At 55.0% G+C, this 21,763-nt stretch overlaps 1 protein-coding gene across 1 annotated transcript; it reads right to left on the bottom strand.

The window, feature by feature from the left end:
- Positions 1-216: 216 nt before the first annotated feature.
- On the bottom strand, positions 217-12,055 carry Eif4a3 (eukaryotic translation initiation factor 4A3). The gene is made up of 12 exons (XM_042669984.1): positions 11,810-12,055; positions 8,586-8,658; positions 7,882-7,948; positions 6,472-6,534; positions 5,759-5,891; positions 5,515-5,595; positions 4,865-5,006; positions 4,500-4,638; positions 3,415-3,530; positions 714-821; positions 505-632; positions 217-408 (listed from the first exon to the last, which is right to left on the bottom strand). The coding sequence occupies exons 1-12, from the start codon at positions 11,976-11,978 to the stop codon at positions 392-394; spliced, it is 1,236 nt and encodes a 411-aa protein (XP_042525918.1). The 5' UTR covers positions 11,979-12,055; the 3' UTR covers positions 217-391.
- Positions 12,056-21,763: the final 9,708 nt, after the last annotated feature.

Here is a 21,763-nt window from a genome sequence, read left to right on the forward strand (position 1 = left end):
GAACACTAAATTCAGCCTCAGATCCAGCAAAAACAAGTCTTCTAAGAGGAAGTCACTGATTTTTTTGTAATTTCTATTGAGGATTTGGAAATTCTAGCTCATCTATTACAAACTTTTCAAGTAGGTTCTGCAGAGAATGTGGAGTTAAAATACCTGTCCAAGAGCAGTGTCACCAGGAAAGCTGCCAGTTCTGGGAAGTACAAATTCACACTTAAGGGAAAAAAAATTCAATGTTTAATGAAAAAACGGAGCAATGCACTATTTACATATGTTAAGAAAGGACAGTGAATCCCCAGGGCTGTCTTTGGGGCTGAGAGCTTGCACACCCTCTCACAGACACTGCCTAACAATCCACGCAGGAAGCAGCAGAGCAGCGTGGGCGGTCCTCAGCTCAGATCAGGTCAGCAACTGCGAGGAGAGGGTGTGGGAACGGGTAAGGAGGGCGCTCGCTCGGCAGAGGAAAAGCCCCCAGCAGAAGCCAACCTGGGCGGAGCCCCCGCTCACCGTTCATGGGCATCTCGTCGATCTGCGTGGAGTAGTACTGCTCGATGTCCCGCAGGATGCGGATGTCATCGTTCTTCACGAAGTTGATGGCCACACCCTTCCGGCCGTACCGCCCAGAGCGCCCAATTCTGCAGGAGGCAAACAGCCACGTCAGTGACCTCGCAGGAGCCACCGGCAGGTGTGTCACCTGGGCAAGGACGGGCTCCTACCTGTGTATGTACAGCTCTCTGTTGTTGGGCAGGTCGTAGTTAATGATGAGTGACACCTGAGGGACATCCAGGCCCCGGGCCCAGACGTCTGTGGAAATGAGCACTCGGCTGTGGAGAGAAAGCCAGGATGGTGAGACTGGAGCTGCCTCCACTGCTGATCAGCTGCCACAAAGTGATCACACACACACACACACACACACACACACACACACACACACACACACACACACACACGGCTATCAACATCTACTCACTATTAGTCACACACCAGTAATTGCCTAGCAAAAATTCCGCCAAAACCAGAAACGGGGTAGGTGTGGCTCCGCAGCTCTACCCCATCCTCTCAAGGACAAGAGGGGCACCACAGAGTACCTGGCATGTGCTCGTCACAATCAAGATGTGTGCGTGCGTGCGTGGGACACATACCTGAGTTTGAAAACCACACACAAAAGGAAGCAAAAAAAAAAATCTCAATTTTTAACACTACATTTATTGAGCTAACAAAGCTCAGGTGTGTTGGGGTTGAGAAAAGATGCCAGCTGTGGTGGTTCACGCCCGTAAGTCTAGCTACTCGGGAGGGAGATGTAGGGTCCGGTTACAAGCCAGCCCAGGCTAAACCTCTTCAGGAGTCCCATCTCAACCAATGAAGTAGGTGGCGTGAGCTACCATCCCAGGCTCATGGGGAGACAGAGAGGAAGATTGTGGTTCACATCCAGTGGAGCAAAAATGAGAGAACCTGTCTAAAAGCAGCTAAGGTAAAAGGGCAGCAGTGTGGCCCAAGGGAGAGCAACTTCCTGGCAAGCCAAGGACCTGAGTTCAAAGCCCAGTGCCACCACATAAAAGAGACTGCTTCTTTTTTTACCTATTTTCATTTGGAAACGTGGGCCTAGAGGCAGACAGGGGAGCGACTCAAGATGGGGGGAGGCTGCAAGGCCTTCCACAGCTGGAGGGGAGAGGAGGGGAGGGGAGGAGGAGAGGGGAGGGGAGGGGAGGAGGGGGAGGCAAGAGCCCTTAGTCCCACAAATGCCAACGCATCCAGACAGCGAAGTAAACGCTGCTGGAAACAAAACACAAAAGCTAGCCCAGAGCAGCCTGGAAAGCAGGCCCGGCCTCAGAGACCTGGGCTGGTAGCTGACCAGGACTGGCATGAAGGACAGCTGCCCACCCACCCAGGACACAGAAGGCAATGCCTCCAGACACAGCCACCCAAACTATGCGGGCCCAGCTCCGGCACAAGTCCACACAGGAGAGGAGCAGTGTCTAAATCAAGCTGTTCTGTAAAAAGAAATATCAAGTAGAGGCTCAAGCAGAGACGAGCTGCCTCCTGTACTAAAAAATGAATCAAAGTCCAGACCCACAGCAGACACAGCGCTTTTGCCAGGACCACTACTGACCTCTAAATAAATATGGAGAAGAAGATTAAAGAAGAGTGAACTGAAGAGAAATGGTAAGCGAGACACTGTGGCCACTGCAATACTAGCTACTCAGGAGTTAGATCACACAGCTTAAAGCCAGCCTGAGCGGTAAAGGCCCTGACGCTTTATCTCCAATTAATCACCAAAGCTAGAAATGGAGCTGTGACAAAATGTTCTAGATTTGCCCCCTAAAAAGCTCAACGACAACACCCAGGTGCTGGGGCAGAACTGGCACGTCCCCCCCCCCCCCCCAAAAAAAGACGATGAAAACAGAAATGAGATCAGTAAATACGTTGAATAAAGCTAGAATAATTGTTCCTCTTACAAGAGGAGTATCTTGATTACTGACCAAAATAAAAAACCCAACTACTGGGCGCCAGTGGCTCAGGCCTTTCATCCTAGCTATTTGGGAGACTGAGATCTGAGTATTGAGGTTCAAAGCCAGCCCAGGCAGGAATTGTGTGATACTCATCTCCAATAAACCACCAGAAAACTGGACGTGGCATTGTGGCTCAAGTGATAAGAGTGCTGGCCTTGAGCTGAACAGCGCCCAGGCCCCGCCCAGAATAAGCCCCAGGACAAAAAAAAAAACTACAGATTGTTTCCAACAATCATGGGAACCACAAGCACACAAGTAAGTGGTGCAGAGGAAATCCGGCAGATGTGCAGACAGAAGGGCAGAGCGCCACAGCGCAGGGACTGCTTAGTGTAAGCAGAACACAGGGACAAGCAGCAGCTGAAGGCTGGCAGCCTGATCTGCTGAAGGACACACAAACGCGAACACATCTAAAGTACAGTCACCCGGGGCTGGCTCAGTGGTAGAGCGCTTGCCTCGCATGCGTGAGGCCCTGGGTTCGATTCCTCAGCACCATATAAACAGAAAAAACTGCAAGTGGCACTGTGGCTCCAGTGGTAGAGCGCTGGCCTTGAGCTGAAGAGCTGAGGGACAGCGCCCAGGCCTGAGTTCAGCCCCCACAACTGCCCCCCCCAAAAGGAGCAGCCACCCTCTCTGCCACTAAGGACTCCTGCAAACTCAATTACAAAAGATCAGAAAGCATTCACCTCCTTGGAAACAAAACAGCAGCGTTCTGAACAAAGCAAGCCACCCACTAGTCGAGGCGGGTCATCCCGCGGGCTCACTCCCCGGGTGCGCAGCGGCTCTCTCCCTGGCTGGACTGGGCGACAGCACCCCCAGCACAGCCAGTCACAGGAAGAGCTCAGTGCAGCAGGCAGACCCCGATGGGCAGGGACCCCAACCAGCACGGCGCAAGTCAGCTGCCACACACCTGGCCCCGGACCGGAACTCCTTCATGATGGACTCCCGCTCCTTCTGGGGCATGTCCCCATGCATGGAAGACACCGTGAAGTTGGCTTCTCGCATCTTCTCCGTCAGCCAGTCAACCTAGAACCAAATCAGCAAGTGCTACTGGAGCTCATGAAGCCACCCGTGCCCCGGGACCCCACTTCCTCCATCTGCAGGGCGACCACTGCGTGTTGAACGCAGACTCCTCTCAACCAACATGCAGAAATGCACGCCTGCCTGCAAACACTTGCTGACGCCTGTCTGCTCATCTGAAACTTGAATTCGTGTCCTGTAGGAAGTGCCTCTCTTCTTTTTTCAGGAAGGCTGACAAGGGCTCCCAGCTCTGCCCAAAGGCTGGCACCACCAGGGAGCTCCAACCTACAGCAGGGCTGTCCCCCATCGGCAAACGATACCCAACTTCAGGCCTGGGACTGGCATCAGCACCTGTTTTTATTTTTTGCTGGTCTTGGGGACTGAACTCTGGGCCTGGGCGCTGTCCCTCAGCTCTTCAGCTCAAGGCGAGCGCTCTACCACTGGAGCCCTAGTTCCACTTCGAGTTTTCTGGAGATCAGTCTCGTGTACTTTCCTTCCCAGGTTGGCTTTGAACCGCGATCCTTAGCTCTCAGCCTCTTGAGTAGCTAGGATGACAAGTGTGCATCAGCACCCAGCTCCTATTTTTTATTTTTTTAAAGCTGGGGTGTGCATGCTGCCCAGGTTAGTCTGGAACCCCGGGCTCAGGTGATCCTCCCGCCTCAGCCTCCCCAGCTGCTAGAACCACAGGGCTGGGCCACCATGCTGGACGTGGCATCTGCTTCTTCTGCAAATGAAACTACTGTTCTACAGCCAGGCGGCACCCAGGTATCACGTCTACAGCTGCTTCTGCACAGAAACCATAAACTACTGTTCTACAGCCAGGCGGCACCCAGGTATCACGTCTACAGCTGCTTCTGCACAGAAACCATCAACTTCCCAAGCTGGAATAGGTGGAACCGACTCCACACAGCAGCGCAGTCGCTGTCACCAAGGCCTGGCGCGCCTTCTCGGGGGCTGGGGCCGTGGGGCGCAAACCTTCCGCTTGGTGTTGCAGAAGATGACGGCCTGGGTGATGGTCAGCGTGTCGTAGAGGTCACACAGGGTGTCGAACTTCCACTCCTCTCTTTCCACGGCCACAAAAAACTGCTTGATGCCTTCCAGGGTCAACTCATCACTGGCACCAAGACAAAATGTCACCTGTCATCTTCCAGGCAGGACTGGGAGGGAGACAGAGGCTGGGCTCTGGGGAGGTGTGCGTGGCCAAGGCCCCGTCTGCCCAGCCACACCCTCTGCATCTCTTCCTGGACCCCCTTACGTGTGGACTATGTGCACCACCTTAACCGTTAAGTCCTCTCGCTCAGGCCTTAATAGGGAATGGCGGCGGCAGGGCTCGCGCCTACCGTTTCACCAGGATGCGGATGGGGTCTGTCATGAACTTGTTGGTCATCTCCAGGATCTCATGGGGCAGGGTGGCACTGATGAGAACCACCTGCGTGGCGGGCGGCAGGTACCTATACACGTCATAAATCTGCTCTTTGAAACCTGGAGAACAAGACAGGCGAGGGGCGGAGCTGCGGCGGGTCCGAGGGCCATCACAGGAGGGCAGCCTCGCCGCACCTGCCGCCACTGCTCACACTCACGCTCAGCCTGTGCTTCCCACCCCCAAAAGCGGACTTTTATTCACTGTTCTATTCAGCCGCGGCCAGCATTGTATACCCAGTTACCTCCACTTCACAGATATTTCATGCAGCGAGCGTGTACTCACTTCAGAAGGAAGGCACTGCTGACCCGAGTCCCCGTCCTGCTGCTGCCGCTCCCCCCCCCCCCCCCCCCCCGCCGTCCGCGCCAGGCATTCCCTCTGTTCCGCTCAGCTCCATGGGGCCTCGTGCGGGAGCACTCGGACACAAGGCGGCCATTCGGGTGGATTAGAGCTCTCAGCTCCCACCGAAGAGCCAAGGTGGGAACTTTATGTCCATCAAGGCAAAGAAAACCTAAGGAACCTCGCAACACTCTGACTAGCTGCGCATGCCAGCAAACGCTGTTCCCATACCTTTATTCAGCATCTCGTCAGCCTCGTCCAAAACCAACATCTTGATAGCTCGGGTCCTTAAACTTCTGCGACGAATCATGTCTGTAAATTTGAGATTCTGAAGAACCACACGTGGGGCTCCGAGAGGAGCTGCCACCCCAACTGGCCCCTGACCCGCCGCCCACGGCCCGGCGGCGGCGGCCTCCGCGCCTCACCACACGGAGAACGGCTCGCTTCACAGGGCCCGCCGAGCAGCGTCACTCACCAAAGACTCGGCCCGGCGTGCCCGCGACCACGTGCTGCCCGTAGTCCAGCTTCCGGATGTCCTCGCCAACGTTGGTGCCCCCGATGCAGGCGTGGCACTGCACGTTCATGTAGTCCCCAAGAGCAAGCAGGCCCTGCAGGAAGCACAGCCCACGCCACATGAAGATGATTTTGAGACATCATTACAAAAGCAATACACACCAATTTCAGAAAAAATACACTTCATGCCAGGGGCTAGCAGCTCACGCCTGTAATCCTAGCTACTCAAGAGGCTGAGATCAGCCCAGGCAGAAGAGACTCATCTCCAATTAACTACCCAAAAAAGCCAGAAGTGGAGCTGTGGCTCATGTAACAGAGTGCCAGCTTTGAGCCAAAAGCTCAGTTCTGCACCCAGGCCCCAGGTGCCACTCCCACCTTTCCCACACAAAATCATAACCCTACTGACCTCATGGTATATTAGCATCCTAACATATTCTTTCCAAGTTATGAGTGTAAAGTTATAGTTTTGTTTAAATGGACTGAAGACCACACACACTTGCTCTCGCTCACGCTCTCTAGAAAGCCTATAAACTACAATAAAAATGGCAATACAAACCAGAAGTTCACTACGCACAGAATGATTAATGGCAAAACAGACTCAATTCCCAGAACCACAATGAAGAAACAAAAAGCTAGGAACTGGCAGAAACTTCACAACCCACAAACACAGCTCACCTTCTGAATCTGCACAGCCAGCTCTCTTGTTGGGGCCAAGATCAAAGCTTGGGTTTCTCGAACCTGGGAAACAATTGGAAAAGACAATCCTCAACATTGTTTTAAGGCTTTCAGAAGAACGTACATTAACTGTAGAAAGCAAAGTGTTTCGCCGTGACTTTTGCATCCTGGCATACAATGCAACGCCCTTTGACCACAACTGCCCGCGGCCCTCTCTTGTCTTGAATCTCTTTCCTCTTCTCAAAATAATCCCCTTTCTACTCTTACAGTTTTTTGGTTTTTTTTTTAAATTTAGGTTTCTCCCATGAGAAGAATACATACAATTTGCTTTTCTGACTCTGGCTTATTTAGCTTAATACAATGATCTCCTGTCAAAGTAGTAGTTTGTTTTTCTTTTGCTGGAACTGGGGTTTGAACTCAAGAGTTCTGAGCTCTTGGCTTGCTTGCTCCCCTAGCACTCCAGCACTTGAGCCACACCTCCGGTCTTGCTTTTTGCTGCTTATTCTGGAGCTGGAGTTTAGTAAACCCTTCTGCCTGGTCTGTGATCAAACTGTGATCTTTCAGAACTAAGCCTCCTAAGTAGCTAGGATTATAGGCATGAGCTACTCGCATCCAGCTAGTCTCAGTATTTTTAAATATGGCTTGTAATAATCCAGTCTCAGATCTACTTTAAATAATCTCTAGTTTAAAAACCTGTGCTTGGAAGTGGCGCTGTGGCTCAGTGGGAGGGTCACCTTAGCTGAAGAGCTCAAACCCCACAACTGACAAAGAACTACAATAAAATAATTAAAAAAAAAAAAACTCTCCTCCTGGCTAGGATGCAGCTCAGTGGCAAAGCGCATGCCTAGCAAGTGCAAGGCCTTGGGTTCGATCCTCAGTACCAAGAAATAAAAGACAAAAGAAAAAGGATGTAGGTAGATACACTTCAGTGGTAGAATGCATGTCTAACATCAGAAGATCTGGGTTTGATTCCTACCATAGCCTCCCCGCTTCCCCACCAAAAAAACACCACAAAACAATCCTAATTTTGTTTAGTTATTTATCTTTGCTAGTCCTGGGACTTGAACTCGGGGCCTGGGCACTGTCCCTGAGCTTCTTTTGTTCAAGGCTAGCACTCTAGCCCTTGAGCCACAGTACCACTTCAGCTTTTTCTGTGTACGTGGTACTGAGTTATCAAACCCAGGGCTTCATGCATGCTAGGCCAGCACTCTACCACTGAGCCACATGTCCAGCGCAACGTCCTTAAACAAAGGATTTCAGACAGGCTATCAGCATAGTCATCAGACATCTAATTAAGATGCTGAGTTGGTGTAAACATGGAATGCAAATGATTCTCTCTGAACACTGTAATGCAGAAGAAACAGCAAGTGGTTCCTGGGACTGGAGAGAGATTTTGAAGGCAGTGCTCACCTGAATGTCCAAGCACTGGAGGACAGAGATGCTGAAGGTGGCCGTCTTGCCTGTGCCAGACTGAGACCTGTTCAAGAGAGCAGACAAGTGGAACTGGAAGGCCTGTCCTCATCCCCATGGCCCTTCCCTCTCTTCCTCCCTCGCTCCTCATGGGTCTTCAAAGGGCCCAGCTCCAGAACAGCTTCCTCCGTGTGTGTGTGTGTGTGTGTGTGTGTGTGTGTGCATGCATGTGCATACATGCTCCAATACCAGGATTTGAACTCAGGAACGCTCATTCTCAGGTTTTTCACTCGTAGCTGGTGCTCTACCACTTTAGCCACACCTCCAGTCAGCATTTTGCTGACTGGATAAGGGTCCCAGGGACGTTCCTGCCTGGGCTGTCTTGAAGCTGCAATCCTCAGATCCAACCTGCTGACTAGAATTACAGAGCCATGGCTGCTCATAGTCATTTTTGTTTTTAGGACTGGGGTGTGATTCAAGTGATAGAGTGCCCATAGCATAGCAGATTCCAGACTGAGAGCTGAGAAAAGCTAGCTAAAAAACCCCACAACTTTCTCTTGTTGAGAACAGAAAAAAAAATAAAGTATAATGCCACAGGGCTAAAGTGAAGGAGAAAGCAGACTGCAGAACAGACTTGTTCTGAAAGGCATTTCACTACACCGCGGGCCGCTGGCTGGGTCTGCCCTCCCCTCAGACCAACTTACTGTGCAATGACATCTCTCCCTTTAATTATCTGCTTGATAGCTCGCTGCTGGATTGCTGAAGGTTTTTCAAAACCTGCAAGTAAAGAACAATTGAGCTCTCGGACTGGGAAGGTGGCTCAATGGTAGAGTGCTTGTCTAGCATGCATGAAGCCTTGGGTTCGATTCCTCAGTACCATGTAAGCAGAAAAAGCTGGAAGTGGCTCAAGTGGTAGAGTGTTAGCCTTGAGCAAAAGAAACTCAGGGACAGTGCCCAGCCCTCAGAGTTCAAGCCCCAGGACTGGCAGCAAAAACAAAACAAAACAAAAAAAAAACAACTGAGCTCTCCCCACTACAACAGCACTAAAATCTGTGGTGTAAACTCCTCAGGGATATGGGATTCACTTTTTAACCTCTGCCAACCTTCGCCCATCCTAACCCAATATTTAAGACATAGGCAGGATGGACTTCATAGTGTTGTAGGATGCTACCTGAAAACGACAACATCTCTGAAAGAAACAGCATCGAACTCAGAAGACAGAGACCACAGTTTAAACAAGATGGTGGTGGTGGTATTTCCTGGAGAGTGGAAGGGGACTTTAACTTTTTTTTTTTTTTTGTCAGTCATGGGCCTTAAACTCTGGGCTTGGGCGCTCTCCCTCAGCTGAGGGCCAGCGCTCTACCACTTGAGCCACAGCGCCACTTCTGGTTTTCTGGTGGTTTATTGGAGATGAAGAGTCTCACTGACTTTCCTGCCGGGGCTGGCTTTGAACCACAATCCTCAGATCTCAGCCTCCTAAGTACTATGATTACAGGCGTGAGCCACCAGCACCCAGCTACTTCAATTTTTACTCCACAATTCCTTTATCTGTATTACAAAAGGCCTCTTTTTTTTCTCCTTTTTTTTTTTTCTTTGCCTGTCATGGGGCTTGGAACTCTGGTTTTGGGTACTGTCCCTGAGCTTTTTTTGCTCAAAGCAAGCACTATACCACTTGAGCCAAAGCACTACTTCTAGCTTTTTTTTTTTTGATTAGTTTATTGGAGAGAATAACACCATGATCCTCTCAGCCTCCTGAGTAGCTAGGCTTACAGGCGGGAGCCACTAGCACCAGGCTCTCATTGACTTTTTAAACTAAGGAGCTACAGCATTATCTCTCCTGCCTGGCAGTTATCCTGAATGAACCTATTTTGAAGAACTTTTCCAAGCAAACACAACCTTACAAAAGCTGCAACTTAATTACTTTGTACCATTTAATACACCAAAAGTAGATGTAACAGATGACTTAAACCCATGAAGTTATGTGGCTGGGAAGTTAACACAGTTGGGACGTGGGAAGGCTAAGCAAGCAGCAGGGACTGGTGGTAAAGGCCCTTTCACCTGGCTCCCCCGGCAGCCTCTCCTCACTGTCTGAAGTGTTACACTAAGGACTGCCGATAAAGGGCATCTTGAACAAAGGCCGCACCCTCAAGTGTCCACATTCCCATCTATCTGTCCCTACCTACCATCTTACCTGGAGTCCCACTATACTAACAGACTCCACAACACCCCCTCCCGGAAGCTCTCAGATCACCCTGAAACTAAAGCCAGTCTCTTACACAGGTCAAGGCAGAACCTCCCTCCATCTCTGCCAGATGTTTGCATCTGCCCACCAAGTCACTCAAAACCCCTGGAATCCTTCTATCACTGGCACCAGCCAACCTATGAGCTCTACGGCTCTGGACAACTACAGAAACACCGTGTCTCTCCTGAGCTGGAGCAGGAACCTCTCAACTCACCTCACTGCAGCCTCAGCCCAGATTCAGACACTAAAACTCCAAAGCTGCAAATTCAATCATGCCATCTTTGACTAAGACCCTCCCATGGTTCCCTAATGCATTTAGAAATGGATTTCTGAACTGAAGCTACTCAGGAGGCTGAGATCTGAGGATCGTGGTTCAAGGTCAGTCCATGTAACTCTTGTCTCTAATGAACCACCAAAAAGCTGAACGTGCAAGTGTGGTTCAAGTGGTAGAGCATCCCCCTTGAGCAAAAAAAAGTTAAGGAACAGCTTCCAGGTCTCGAGTTCAAGATCTAGTGCTGGTGCGTGGACACACATACATGGATGGATGAATGGATGGATGGATGGATGGATGGATGGACGGATGGACGGACACACACACAGAATTAGAAATGCCTTTCAAATTCTCCATCACTACTCCTGCAAACTGGCCCCTGGGCTCCGGCGACGGGGGCTCCTCCAGGAGCAAAGGGGCGGGCGCGGGGCCCGGGCCGGCGCCAGCGCCAGCGCGCCCTCCGCCTCGGCGCCGGGACAGCCCCCACCCGCTATCTGACGGGTCCGCGGCTCTCCTCCCACAGCCGCCCCGCTCCGGTGTCTCGCGGCATCTGCCACCGCCGGAAGCAACCTCGTCCTGAACTCTCGGCCTCACGGGCTCCCCGCTAGCCCGGCGCCTCGGGGGCCTGGGCACGAAGCAGTTCTCTACCGACCAAGGCGTGCGAAGGGTCGCCGGGGACTTCGAGGTCGCTAGACCCAGCTGGGTGCGCGACAGGCGGCCACCGCACCGGACTCTTGGCCCCGGAGCCCTGGCGGTCTCCCTCCCGGCGCCCGACCCCGGCCTCGCCCGGCCCCGGCTCCGACCCCGGCCCCGGCTCCGACCCCGGCCCCGGCTCCGACCCCGGTCCCGGCCTGCCCCGGCCCCGGCCCCGGCCTCCCCCCGGCCCCGACCTCCCCCCGGCCCCGGCTCCGACCCCGGCCCCGGCCCCGGCCTCCCCCCGGCCCCTGCTCCGACCCCGGCCCCGGCCCCGGCCTCCCCCCGGCCCCTGCTCCGACCCCGGCCCCGGCCCCGGCCTCCCTCCGGCCCCTGCTCCGACCCCGGCCCCGGCCCCGGCCTCCCCCCGGCCCCGGCCCCGGCCTCCCCCCGGCCCCGGCTCCGACCCCGGCCCCGGCCCCGGCCTCCCCCCGGCCCCTGCTCCGACCCCGGCCCCGGCCCCGACCTCCCCCCGGCCCCGGCTCCGACCCCGGCCCCGGCCCCGGCCTCCCCCCGGCCCCGGCCCCGGCCTCCCCCCGGCCCCGGCCCCGGCCTCCCCCCGGCCCCGGCCCCGGCCTCCCCCCGGCCCCTGCTCCGACCCCGGCCCCGGCCCCGGCCTCCCTCCGGCCCCTGCTCCGACCCCGGCCCCGGCCCCGGCCTCCCTCCGGCCCCTGCTCCGACCCCGGCCCCGGCCTGCCCCCGGCCCCGGCCCGCGCCCCTACCGTAGGCGTAGATGCCGCGCAGCAGGTCCTCCCGCAGGCCCATGGTGTCGAAGGTGGGCGTCACGTCCACCTCCTCGCTCGTCTCGAACTCCACCTTGGTCATGTCCTCCTCCTTGAGCAACCGCTTCCGCGCCGACCCCGAGGTCGCCATCGTGGCCGTGGCTGCCATGATCACCGACTCGACGGGGAGCTCGGCGCGCGCCGCGGCGGGAAGCGGAAGCAGGCCGGGCGCCGCCGCCGGCGAGAGGAAGTGACGACAGCGCGCGCCGGACGCTGCGGGCGCCAGGGCGGACGTGCGCGCGCTGGCGTGTGCGCGCGGGGGCGGGGCCTGCTGCGGGGGGCGGGGCCGTGCGCGCGGGGCCGTGTGCGCGTGCGCGGGCGGGCGGGCAGGCCTGCGTCCCCCGGCGCGCGCCCCGGGCTCCCCGCGAGCGCCCCGCGAGCGCCCCGCGAGCGCCCCGCCGGGGTACGCGGCGCCCGGCCTGCGGGGCGGCGCTCACGGGCGGGCGTGTCCGCCCGCGGGACGAGTAGGGGGACGAACCCTGCGCGCCGCGGTTCGAAGCCGGCCCCGGGCAGGAGCAGCGCGCAGGCCCGAGCTCAAGGCCCGGGTCCGAGACCCACACTCACACATACACACACACACCTACATATACACACCTCACACTTACACACACCTACATATACACACCTCACACACACCTCTCACACACACACACACCTTACACACACCTCACACCTACATATACACACCTCACACACACCTCACACCTCACACACACACACCTTACACACACCTCACATACCTCACACACACCTACATATACACACCTCACACACACCTCACACACACCTACATATACACACCTCACACACACCTACATATACACACCTCACACACACCTCACACACACCTACATATACACACCTCACACACACCTACATATACACACCTCACACACACCTCACACACACCTACATATACACACCTCACACACACCTACATATACACACCTCACTCACACCTCACACATACCTCACACATACCTCACACACACCTCACATACCTCACACACACCTACGTATACACACCTCACACTTACACACCTACATATACACACCTCACACACACTTCACATACCTCACACACACCTACATATACACACCTCACACACACCTCACACCTCACACACACCTCACACACACACACACCTTACACACACCTCACACACCTACATATACACACCTCACACACACCTCACATACCTCACACACACCTACATATACACACCTCACATTTACACACACCTACATATACACACCTCACACCACACACATCTCACACAAACACCTCACACACCTCACACACACCTACATATACACACCTCACACACACCTCACACTCACCTCACACACACACCTCACACACACCTCACACACACACACCTCTCACTCACACGAAAGAAGGTGCAGACACATGTCACCGCCGTGCGGTCGGACAGGCGGGGTCTGGTAAGTCAGGTGCGGCAGGGTTGCCAGGCTCCGGCCCGCCCGGCTCAGGCCCCGCACAGCGGCTGTCTGCGGCCTGGTCTGCCTGCTTCTGCGTCTCTGCTCCCCTTGGAGTCTCACACAAGCCTCCAGGTCGCTGGAGCGCACAGGCCCAGGACTCCTGGTCCAGCTTGGTACCACCCCACTTGTACTTTGCAGAGGTGTCTGTTCCCCAGGAAGGTGGAAGCCATGGCGGTTTAACTCCCCTCTGCTTTTCCGACACTAATAGTTCCCAACTCGCTCCTGGACGTGTGGGGCCAGACAGGCGCCCTGGGCAGGGGCATGGCTTGCTCCTTGGCTGTTGTGGGGGAACGGGGGCAGCACCGCGTGCCCCTCTCAGGAGCCCCCGCGTTCCTGGAGTCAGGGTGAGGCGGGTAGGCACATTCTGTTCAGATGTGAAGGGTCAGGCCTTTGGGCGGGGGCCATCGGAGTCATGGACACAGGAGTCCTAAAGGAGAACTTCCTGCTACAGATCCCTGTCCAACTCCAGGCGTGAACTCCCAACTCTTCCTTTCAAGGCATGTTCTGGGTGGGTAGCTCACCAAGCGCTGCCTGATCCCACCTAGCCTCCATCCGACTTCCATCATCCCCCCACCCCCTTCCACCCCCACCCCCCCTCCATCCCCACCCCCCACCCCACCCGTGGCATCTGTACAGCCGCCGTCCCAGCTGCAGGATTGATGGAAGCTTCTGTCCTCTGGGAGTTCTGCGTCACTGAGGAGAGGAAGACCCACAGAACTACAGACAAACGATCCCTTTCGGGTTGTGGAGCGCAGAGGGTGAAGTAGAAAGTTTCTGAGCTGTTCCACCCTGAGTTGAGAGCTGTGTGTGAGCACAGTGCTCCAGAGAGGGCCGTGGGGTGGCAGCAGAGTGAAGGTGGATGATAGAAGAGAAGGCCACCCAGGGGAGTTCTCAGGTGCCAGGTGGCTTCAGACTGGCCTCAGGGAAGGGAGGACACCTTTAGAAGCTGTAGAGAGAGAGGTCACAGAGGGCCTGGGACCCCCAAGGAGACTGGCTACGGCCACTTTGTTTCACATTTGGTAAAAAATGGTCATGGGAAGCCGGCGCCAATGGCTCATGCCTGTCATCCTAGCTACTCAGGAGGCTGAGTAATCTCACAGACTTTTCTGCTCGGGCTGGCTTTGAACCGTGATCCTTTTATCTCCAATTAACCACTAGAAAACTGGAAGTGGTGCTGTGGCTCAAGCAGTAGAGCACTCACCTGGAACTGAAGAGCACAGGGACAGCGCCCAGGCCCAGAGTTCTAGCCCCACAACTGACCAAAAAAAAAGGTCACGGGAGAACTTAGGATGTGGACCCCAGGGCTGACAGATGGCTGGGCAGGGTGGTTAGGGTCCCAGAGCAGACTTGCCTTGGGTTTCTGTGAAGAATGGGGCAGCGCGGGCTGTTTACCCTTTGGGGTGTGAACCTGCTCTGGGATGAACTGGACAGAAGTGTGGTTGCAGTGTGTGGTCACTCTTAAAATCGCAGATGGACTAAATGCCACTGAACCGGTCAGTTTAAAGTAGCTCATTTTACGCTGTGTGATTTTCACCAAAGCTTAAAAGAAAAAGGAACCGCAGTGCAGGCGGCTCACAGGTTAAGGGGAAGGCAGGGTAGGCAGACAGGCATTTGTGAGGAGCTGCAGGGAACAACCAGTTGGACCTGCTCTATGGAAACACTGGCTTCCTGCCCTTTCCTGGCCCACTCCCTTGGGTGGGCATGAGATCCGTGTCCACAGCCAGACACCCCTCAGAGCCACACATGCCCATGCTTGCTCGAGGTCCAGTTGGGACACTGAGAATACATTTAGAATGTTCTAGAAGAAGTCACAGAGACCACCCCCAGTACCCCCACACTAGTAATGAGCAGGGAGAAGCCCTAGTCGGACCCCCCCCCAGTTCCTCCACCCACTGTCTTGCGGCCCTCTTTGGGGGACCTCAACATCCACCTCTCACTCCATCTTTACCAGGTGCTAGCATCCCGCCTTCAAGACTCAGCCAAGGCCTGCTCCAGCCCCCAGACTCTGGTGGAGCCCTGAGGAGCGCTATGACCGCCACCTAGGTTTAGTTCATATCAGTTATCTTTGTCTTGCTGTGTTGGGATGTGGATCTGCTAGGTCATCCTCCTGCTAGCTGCTGCCACCCTCCACACACACGCCCCTTGGGGGTTTCCCCAATGTCCTAACCTACCTATCCAGGTTACCAGAAATACCATCCCCACCCTGGTAACACCTAGTCTGGCCAGGATACCAAAAACACTGTTGTATCGCCCCGGCATTGGAACCCACCCACATGCCATGGCATGGAATGAATGGCTGCGGGGCTTCCTGGGGGCACAGCTCCTGCCTGCACTAACCTGGCAGTCCTGTAGAATTTGCTACTTTCTCAGTTCTTCTTTCTATATTATTCTCTGAAGAAAGCATCTGCTTTTTTTTTTCTTTTTTTTGTTTTTTTGGGGGGGGTTCAGTTGTGGGGCCTGAACTCTGGGCCTGGGCGCTGTCCCTCAGCTCTTCAGCTCAAGGCTAGCACTCTACACTACTTGAGCCACAGCGCCACTTCTGGCTTTTTTCTTTTTGCTTATTTGGTGCTGAGGAATCGAACCCAGGGCCTCAGGCATGCAAGGCAAGCACTCTACCACTGAGCCACCTTCCCAGCTCCACTTTTTTCTTTTTTCTTTTTTTTCTTTTTCTTTTGTGGGTTGTGGGGCTTGAACTCTGGGCCTGGGTGCTGTTCCTCAGCTCTTCAGCTTAAGGCTAGTGCTCTACCGATTGAGCTATAGCACCATTCCCGGTTTTCTCATGGTTTATTGGAGATAAGTTTCACAGACCTTCTTGCCCGGGCTGGCTTTGAACTGTGATCCTCAGACCTCAGCCTCCTGAGTAGCTAGGATGACAGGCGTGAGCCACCAGTGGCATCTGCTTTCTTAAGGCTTAGCAGGCTCTCCTTCGGCTGGTTCCATTGGCTACCTCTTTTACTTCACATGATTACATGTCTTTATGTTTTCTAGAACTATCTTGAGCTTTCTACATGCCAGGCATGCTGGGATATACACCTCCCCCCTTTTTTTGTGGTGGTACTGGGGCTTGAACTCAAGGCCTCACACTGTACTTGGCTTTTTCACTCAAAGCTTGAGCCACACTTCCACTTCCTGCTTTTTGATGCTTAATTGGAGATAAGAGTCTCATCGACTTTTTTTGCCTGGGCTGCCTTTGAACGGTGACCCTCAGGTCTTGGCCTCCTGAGTAGCCAGGACTACGGGCAGGTGTGAGCCACCAGCTCCTGGCTGAGATACACACTTTCAGACCTTAAGGTGTAAACAGTCTGGAGTTGTGAGAACAACCACGGGGCTGAGGCCGGCTCCCAAGGCTGAGACCCCGGCTGGAGATCTCACACCTGCTGTGATGCAAGGTGTCTGGGGCTCCGGCCCTCCGTCACTCGCTGGGAGGGGCCCTGGGGGGCGTTTCCTTGCAACCTCGGAACCAGCCTTCATTGTCTGAATGACAGCCCTCATGTTCTCCCCACTCAGGCCAGGAGTAGTGAATCCCCCTGCCATGCTGCTCAGTGGGCGTGGGGCACCCCGCCCGCCGAGGCCTCTTCATTCATCCCACGGGGTCGGGGGAGAACAAGAGAGACCAGAATTCTGCCTTGTGGAGATTACAGGCTCACTCCCAGTGGGGAGGACACCAGCCAGAAGCCAGAATATATCAGAAATCGGGTGAGGCGCCCACAGAGAACAACGGAACCAGGAAGGGGAAGAGATGCTTGGGGTGAGAATGAGCTGGGAAAGGCTCTCTGGGAGGCTTGCCCTGGGATGGTACCCCACAGCTAAGTGGAAGGAACTACTCCTGAAGGAGGATTGGGGGGAGGGTTCCCAGATACATCTGACTCCCAGGGACCCTGCTCTCTGCTGAGGAGGGCCTCTGGGCCTGTTGAGAGCCTTGTGTGTAGCTGCAAGCTGTCAGTGGAGGGCACTAGAGATGGGAGCCACTGCAGAGGTCCACGGCCCCCTAACACAGACGAAGTTGCTGGGCACTAGTAGTGCACACCTGTAATCCCAGCTACTCAGGAGACTGACACCTAGGGGATGGTTGTTTGAAGCAAGCCCAGGAATTAAACTCTGCAAGATTCCATCTCCAATTAACCAGTAAAAGGTCAAACTGGAGGCATGGCTCCAGTAATGGAGCACCAACCATGAGCAAGAAAGCCAGGGGAAGGTGTGAGGCTCTGCGTTCAATCGCTGGTACCAAAAATTTAATTAAAAAAAAAAAAGAGCGAGGTGCTGGTGCCTCACACTACCTAGGAGGCAGAGACCTAAGGACCACAGTTCAAAGCCAGCTGGGCAGGCTCGTATCTCCAGTTAACCAGCAGAAAACTGGAAATGGCACTGTGGCTCAAGTGGTAGAGCGCTAGCCTTGAGCTGAAGAGCTGAGGGACAGCGCCCAGGCCCACAGTTCAAGCCTCATGACCAAAAAAAGGAAAAAAAAAAAAAAAGAGGACCAAGCTGGTTGTAGATACCTGTCAACAGAGAAGAACCAGACCTTGTTTAAACAAAACCTAAATCATAGGACATGTTGACTGTATGGGTCCGTTGGAATGTCTTTTTTAAAATTTTTTGTCAGTTGTGGGGCCTGAACTCTGGGCCTGGGCGCTGTCCCTCAGCTCTTCAGCTCAAAGCAAGCACTCTACCACTTGAGCCACAGTGCTACTTTCGGTTTTCTGAGCAGTTTTTAGGGATAAGAGTCTCACGCCCTTTCCTGCTTGTGCTGGCTTTGAACCGTGATCCTCAGATCTCAGCCTCCTGAGTAGCTAGGATGACAAGTGTGAGCCACTGGCGCCCAGCTTCCATTAGAATTCTTTTTTTTTTTTTTAATTTAATTTAATTTTATTTGTGAACATACTGTACAGAGGAGTTACAGTTACATGGGCAGGATAATGCGTACATTTCTTACCAAGCATTGCAGCCTCCTCCTTTGTTTATCCTTCACATCCCTTCCCAGCCTCCCCCCTCCATTAGAATTCTTTAAACGTTTCTTATTGTTAAATATTAAATGATTACTAAGTAGGAATGTGAAAACCACGATGGGCCCAGGAGTTATCCTAATCTTCCCGGAATTTTTCCAAGAGTAGAAACTCTGGTGAACGGGGCTGACGGTTCACAAAGAAGGGGTGATCTCCACCCCAAGATCCTCCATCCCCTCATCGCTGCCTTCCGTAAGTCAGCCAGATGCCTGTGACTTCTAGGCTGGTGCCAAGAAGCCACCCATAGTGGCGTGCCCTGGCACAGCAGCAGAGCCCAGATGGACGTGCTGTCAGACCTGCTCGCCCGCTGCTGCTCTGCCCCACCCAGCCCTTGCCAGCCCACAGATGGTCCTCGCTGCTCAGGGGAGGACGGGGAGAGCCCAGAATCTGCCCCCGAGAGCAGGCCAGCGCGCCAGAGGGACAGTGGCCAGGTAGGACAGGGCCCTGGTTATCCCAGGGGAGGGGGGAGGGGGGGGGAGGGCTGGCTTCTTCCTTACCAGGAGCAGAGGAGATACCTGGTCTGTGGGAAAAGGTCACGACAGCTCGTGTCATTGCTTGGTTCGAGTTCTGGGACATTCCGTGCTGCTGAGTTCCACACAGGATGGGTGGGGCGGGTAGAAGAGCCCTGTGGCTTGTACCCTTCCCCGCTGGATGCTGCGGGGATGTAGGAAGGAGAAGATTTCTCAGGCAGGTGTATAGTGCGTGAGACCAGCTGTCCTGCGGTGGAAGGAAGGCACCACCAGGCGTTCCTCGTACTGTGACATCAGATTTGGCCGAGGGGTGCACCCTGCCCTGGTGACCGTCCGTCTGCCTTGTCCACCGTGGACAAGGGCTGTGAGCTTGCTCCCCCTCGTCCCTTCTTATTCTGGAGTCCAGCTTGGGGCAGGGGAGAGAACCTATGCTTTCTCCTCCCTACTTCCCAGGTCAGAGTAGAGGCTGGCCTTCAGAGTGGGAGCACAAGGCTGCTGGGGCGGGGTTTGGACAGCCTGCCTCTCCCGTGCCCCCGACTCCTGTGGAATTGAGTGGCTGGCGATCTGAGGGCCCCCTGGGGAGTCTCTGGACCACACTGCTTTCTTTCTCGCCAGGACTAACGTCGATCTAAACCGGAGGGGAATTGCTCAGCTCCCAGGACTAACATCTGTCTAAACCGGAGGGGAATTGCATGATTCTTCTCACTTTGTTTTCTGAGCACTTGGCAGAGGAGTCTCTGCCCTTCTGTCCCTCGCTGTCCCTGGACCCACCCCTGGCCCTCTGCACGGCTACTTCATCCCTCCAAGCTTGGGGCAGGAAGTAGTTTTTCTTTCATTCTGTGTGAAGGACAGTGATCCTCTCACTTGGCGGGGCCATCCTTGGCCTGGCGTTGAGTCCGGTGTGAGGGGAGGTGGAGAGCCACACGCTCCTGTCATCTGAGAAAGCGGCAGGGCACCCCGGACTCTCCTGCAGGAGCCAGTCCCAGAGGCATTCCTGGAGGTTCCGTTCCCTCGGGAAAGTAGGGACTCTGGAATGCGGAAGGGAGGGGGTGGGAAGAAGAAGGAGGCCAAGGAACACCAGGTGTCCTGGAGACAGAGCACCTGCAGGGTGGAGGGCAGGGTCTGGGTAGGGCAGCAGCGGCTCTCTGGCTCATCCCCTCCTCCTCCCCCGTCCCTGGGCCCCTCATCCAGCATCTTGCTTTCCAGAGTTCTCTGCACAGACACTTAGGAGAAGGGGGTTAGTGGGACCCAAACAGGCCTGTGGACACTGGGTCCACAGCTGCCTTTGGCTGCCTTGACCTTTCCTGGAATGGAGGTCATCTGTTTTCTTCTATCTCTCCACTAGCATTAGTCTCTGGGGCCAGACGTTGAGTTTTGGAGCCAGTCTCCTGGCGTGGCTTCCGGCCTTCCTTGCCAGCCCAGTCCCAGGGCAGCCTGCAGAGAAGGATCCAGCAGCAGCATCCAGCTGCTGGTGACCCTGGAGCTGCAGAGGGCTCCGCAGCGTGCATCCCACCGCCAGGAGACCTGGCAGGATCGAGCCTGAGCTCCTCGGCGTGAGTGCTTGCTGGGCTTTGAGAAGGACCATAATGGGCAGCTGCAGCCGCCAGCATCCACATGCATGCAAACTACCAGGGCTGCATTGTCCTGGCTTCCAAGGTTTCTTTAAAAAGAATTCAGATCACTTTAGGTGGCATTCCACTCTGTCCGGTGCCGCCTGTCATGCCACCCAAAGAATCAAAGCATGCGAGGTTATGGGGCTCAGAACGGCTCCCCACAGTGCCCAGAGGATGTCAGCGCTGTGAGATGAGGCCAGCTGCCCACTGCCACCAGGCCAGCCGTGGTTCCCTAGAGGCTGAGCCCAGAACCGAGCCGTGAGAGGGACACAGGCAGTCGGGTGCCAGGGCCTTGTGCGGGCGGCTGGCGAGGTGCTCTGTGCGGGCCCCAGCCGGCCTTTCTTTTTCTTTTGCTGGTCATGGGGCCTGAACTCTGGGCCTGGGCACTGTCCCTCAAGCTTTCCAGCTCAAGGCAAGCACTCTACCATTTAAGCCACAGCGCCATTTCTGGCGCTGAGGGTGCTGAGGAATCAAACCCAGGGCCTCATGCATGAGCCACCTTCCCAGCCCAAGCTGGCCTTTCTTTCCCCCGTCCTCCTGAGGGATTCCTAACCGACATCTTTCCCTGCTCATCCCTCGGCACCATGGCAGCATGGCCACACTGCGTATCCGTGTCCGTCCTGTGCTTACACAGAGAACGCGTGTGTAATCTGTGCCCCCGATAACTTTCACCCCCTGTGAGCCTTCCATACCTGTTTTGGAGGTTCTCAAGAAAATGGAGGCTTTGGGGCTGGGAAGGTGGCTCCGTGGTAGAGCACTTGCCTTGCATGCATGAGGTCCTGGGTTCCATTCCTCGGCACCACATAAGCAGAAAAGGCCAGAAGTGGTGCTGTGGCTCAAGTGGTAGAGTGCTAGCCTTGAGCTGAAGAGCTGAGGGATAGCGCCCAGGCTCAGAGTTCAGACCCCATGACTGACAGGAAAAAAAAAAAATGGAGGTTTCCTTTGAGTAAATTGAGCTGAGTTTTTGTCTTACTTGGTTTTTGTGATGATAAGAGAATCATGGACTTTACTGCCTGAGCTGAGCTGGCTTTAAATCATGATCCTCCAGTCTTAGCCTCCTGAGTAGGTATGAGCCACTGGTGCCCAGCCTGGTTTTTAACATTGTCATCATGGGTCAATTGGGTGTCTGAGCAGAAGCAGCAGACTCAGCTCACCCCAGATGGGACCCACCTCCTCCTGCTTGCCCTGAGAGAGGACTCGGGGAATGTCGGGGGCGGGGGTTAGGGGAGGGGGTCTGCCTCTTAACTGGCCACGGACACTATGCCCAGGCAGGAAGCCGAGTGTGGACTACAAGGATGTCCTTCCCGC

Source organism: Dipodomys spectabilis, unplaced genomic scaffold (assembly GCF_019054845.1).
Source record: "Dipodomys spectabilis isolate Male_0828 unplaced genomic scaffold, ASM1905484v1 ptg000512l, whole genome shotgun sequence".
Taxonomy (NCBI): domain Eukaryota; kingdom Metazoa; phylum Chordata; class Mammalia; order Rodentia; family Heteromyidae; genus Dipodomys; species Dipodomys spectabilis.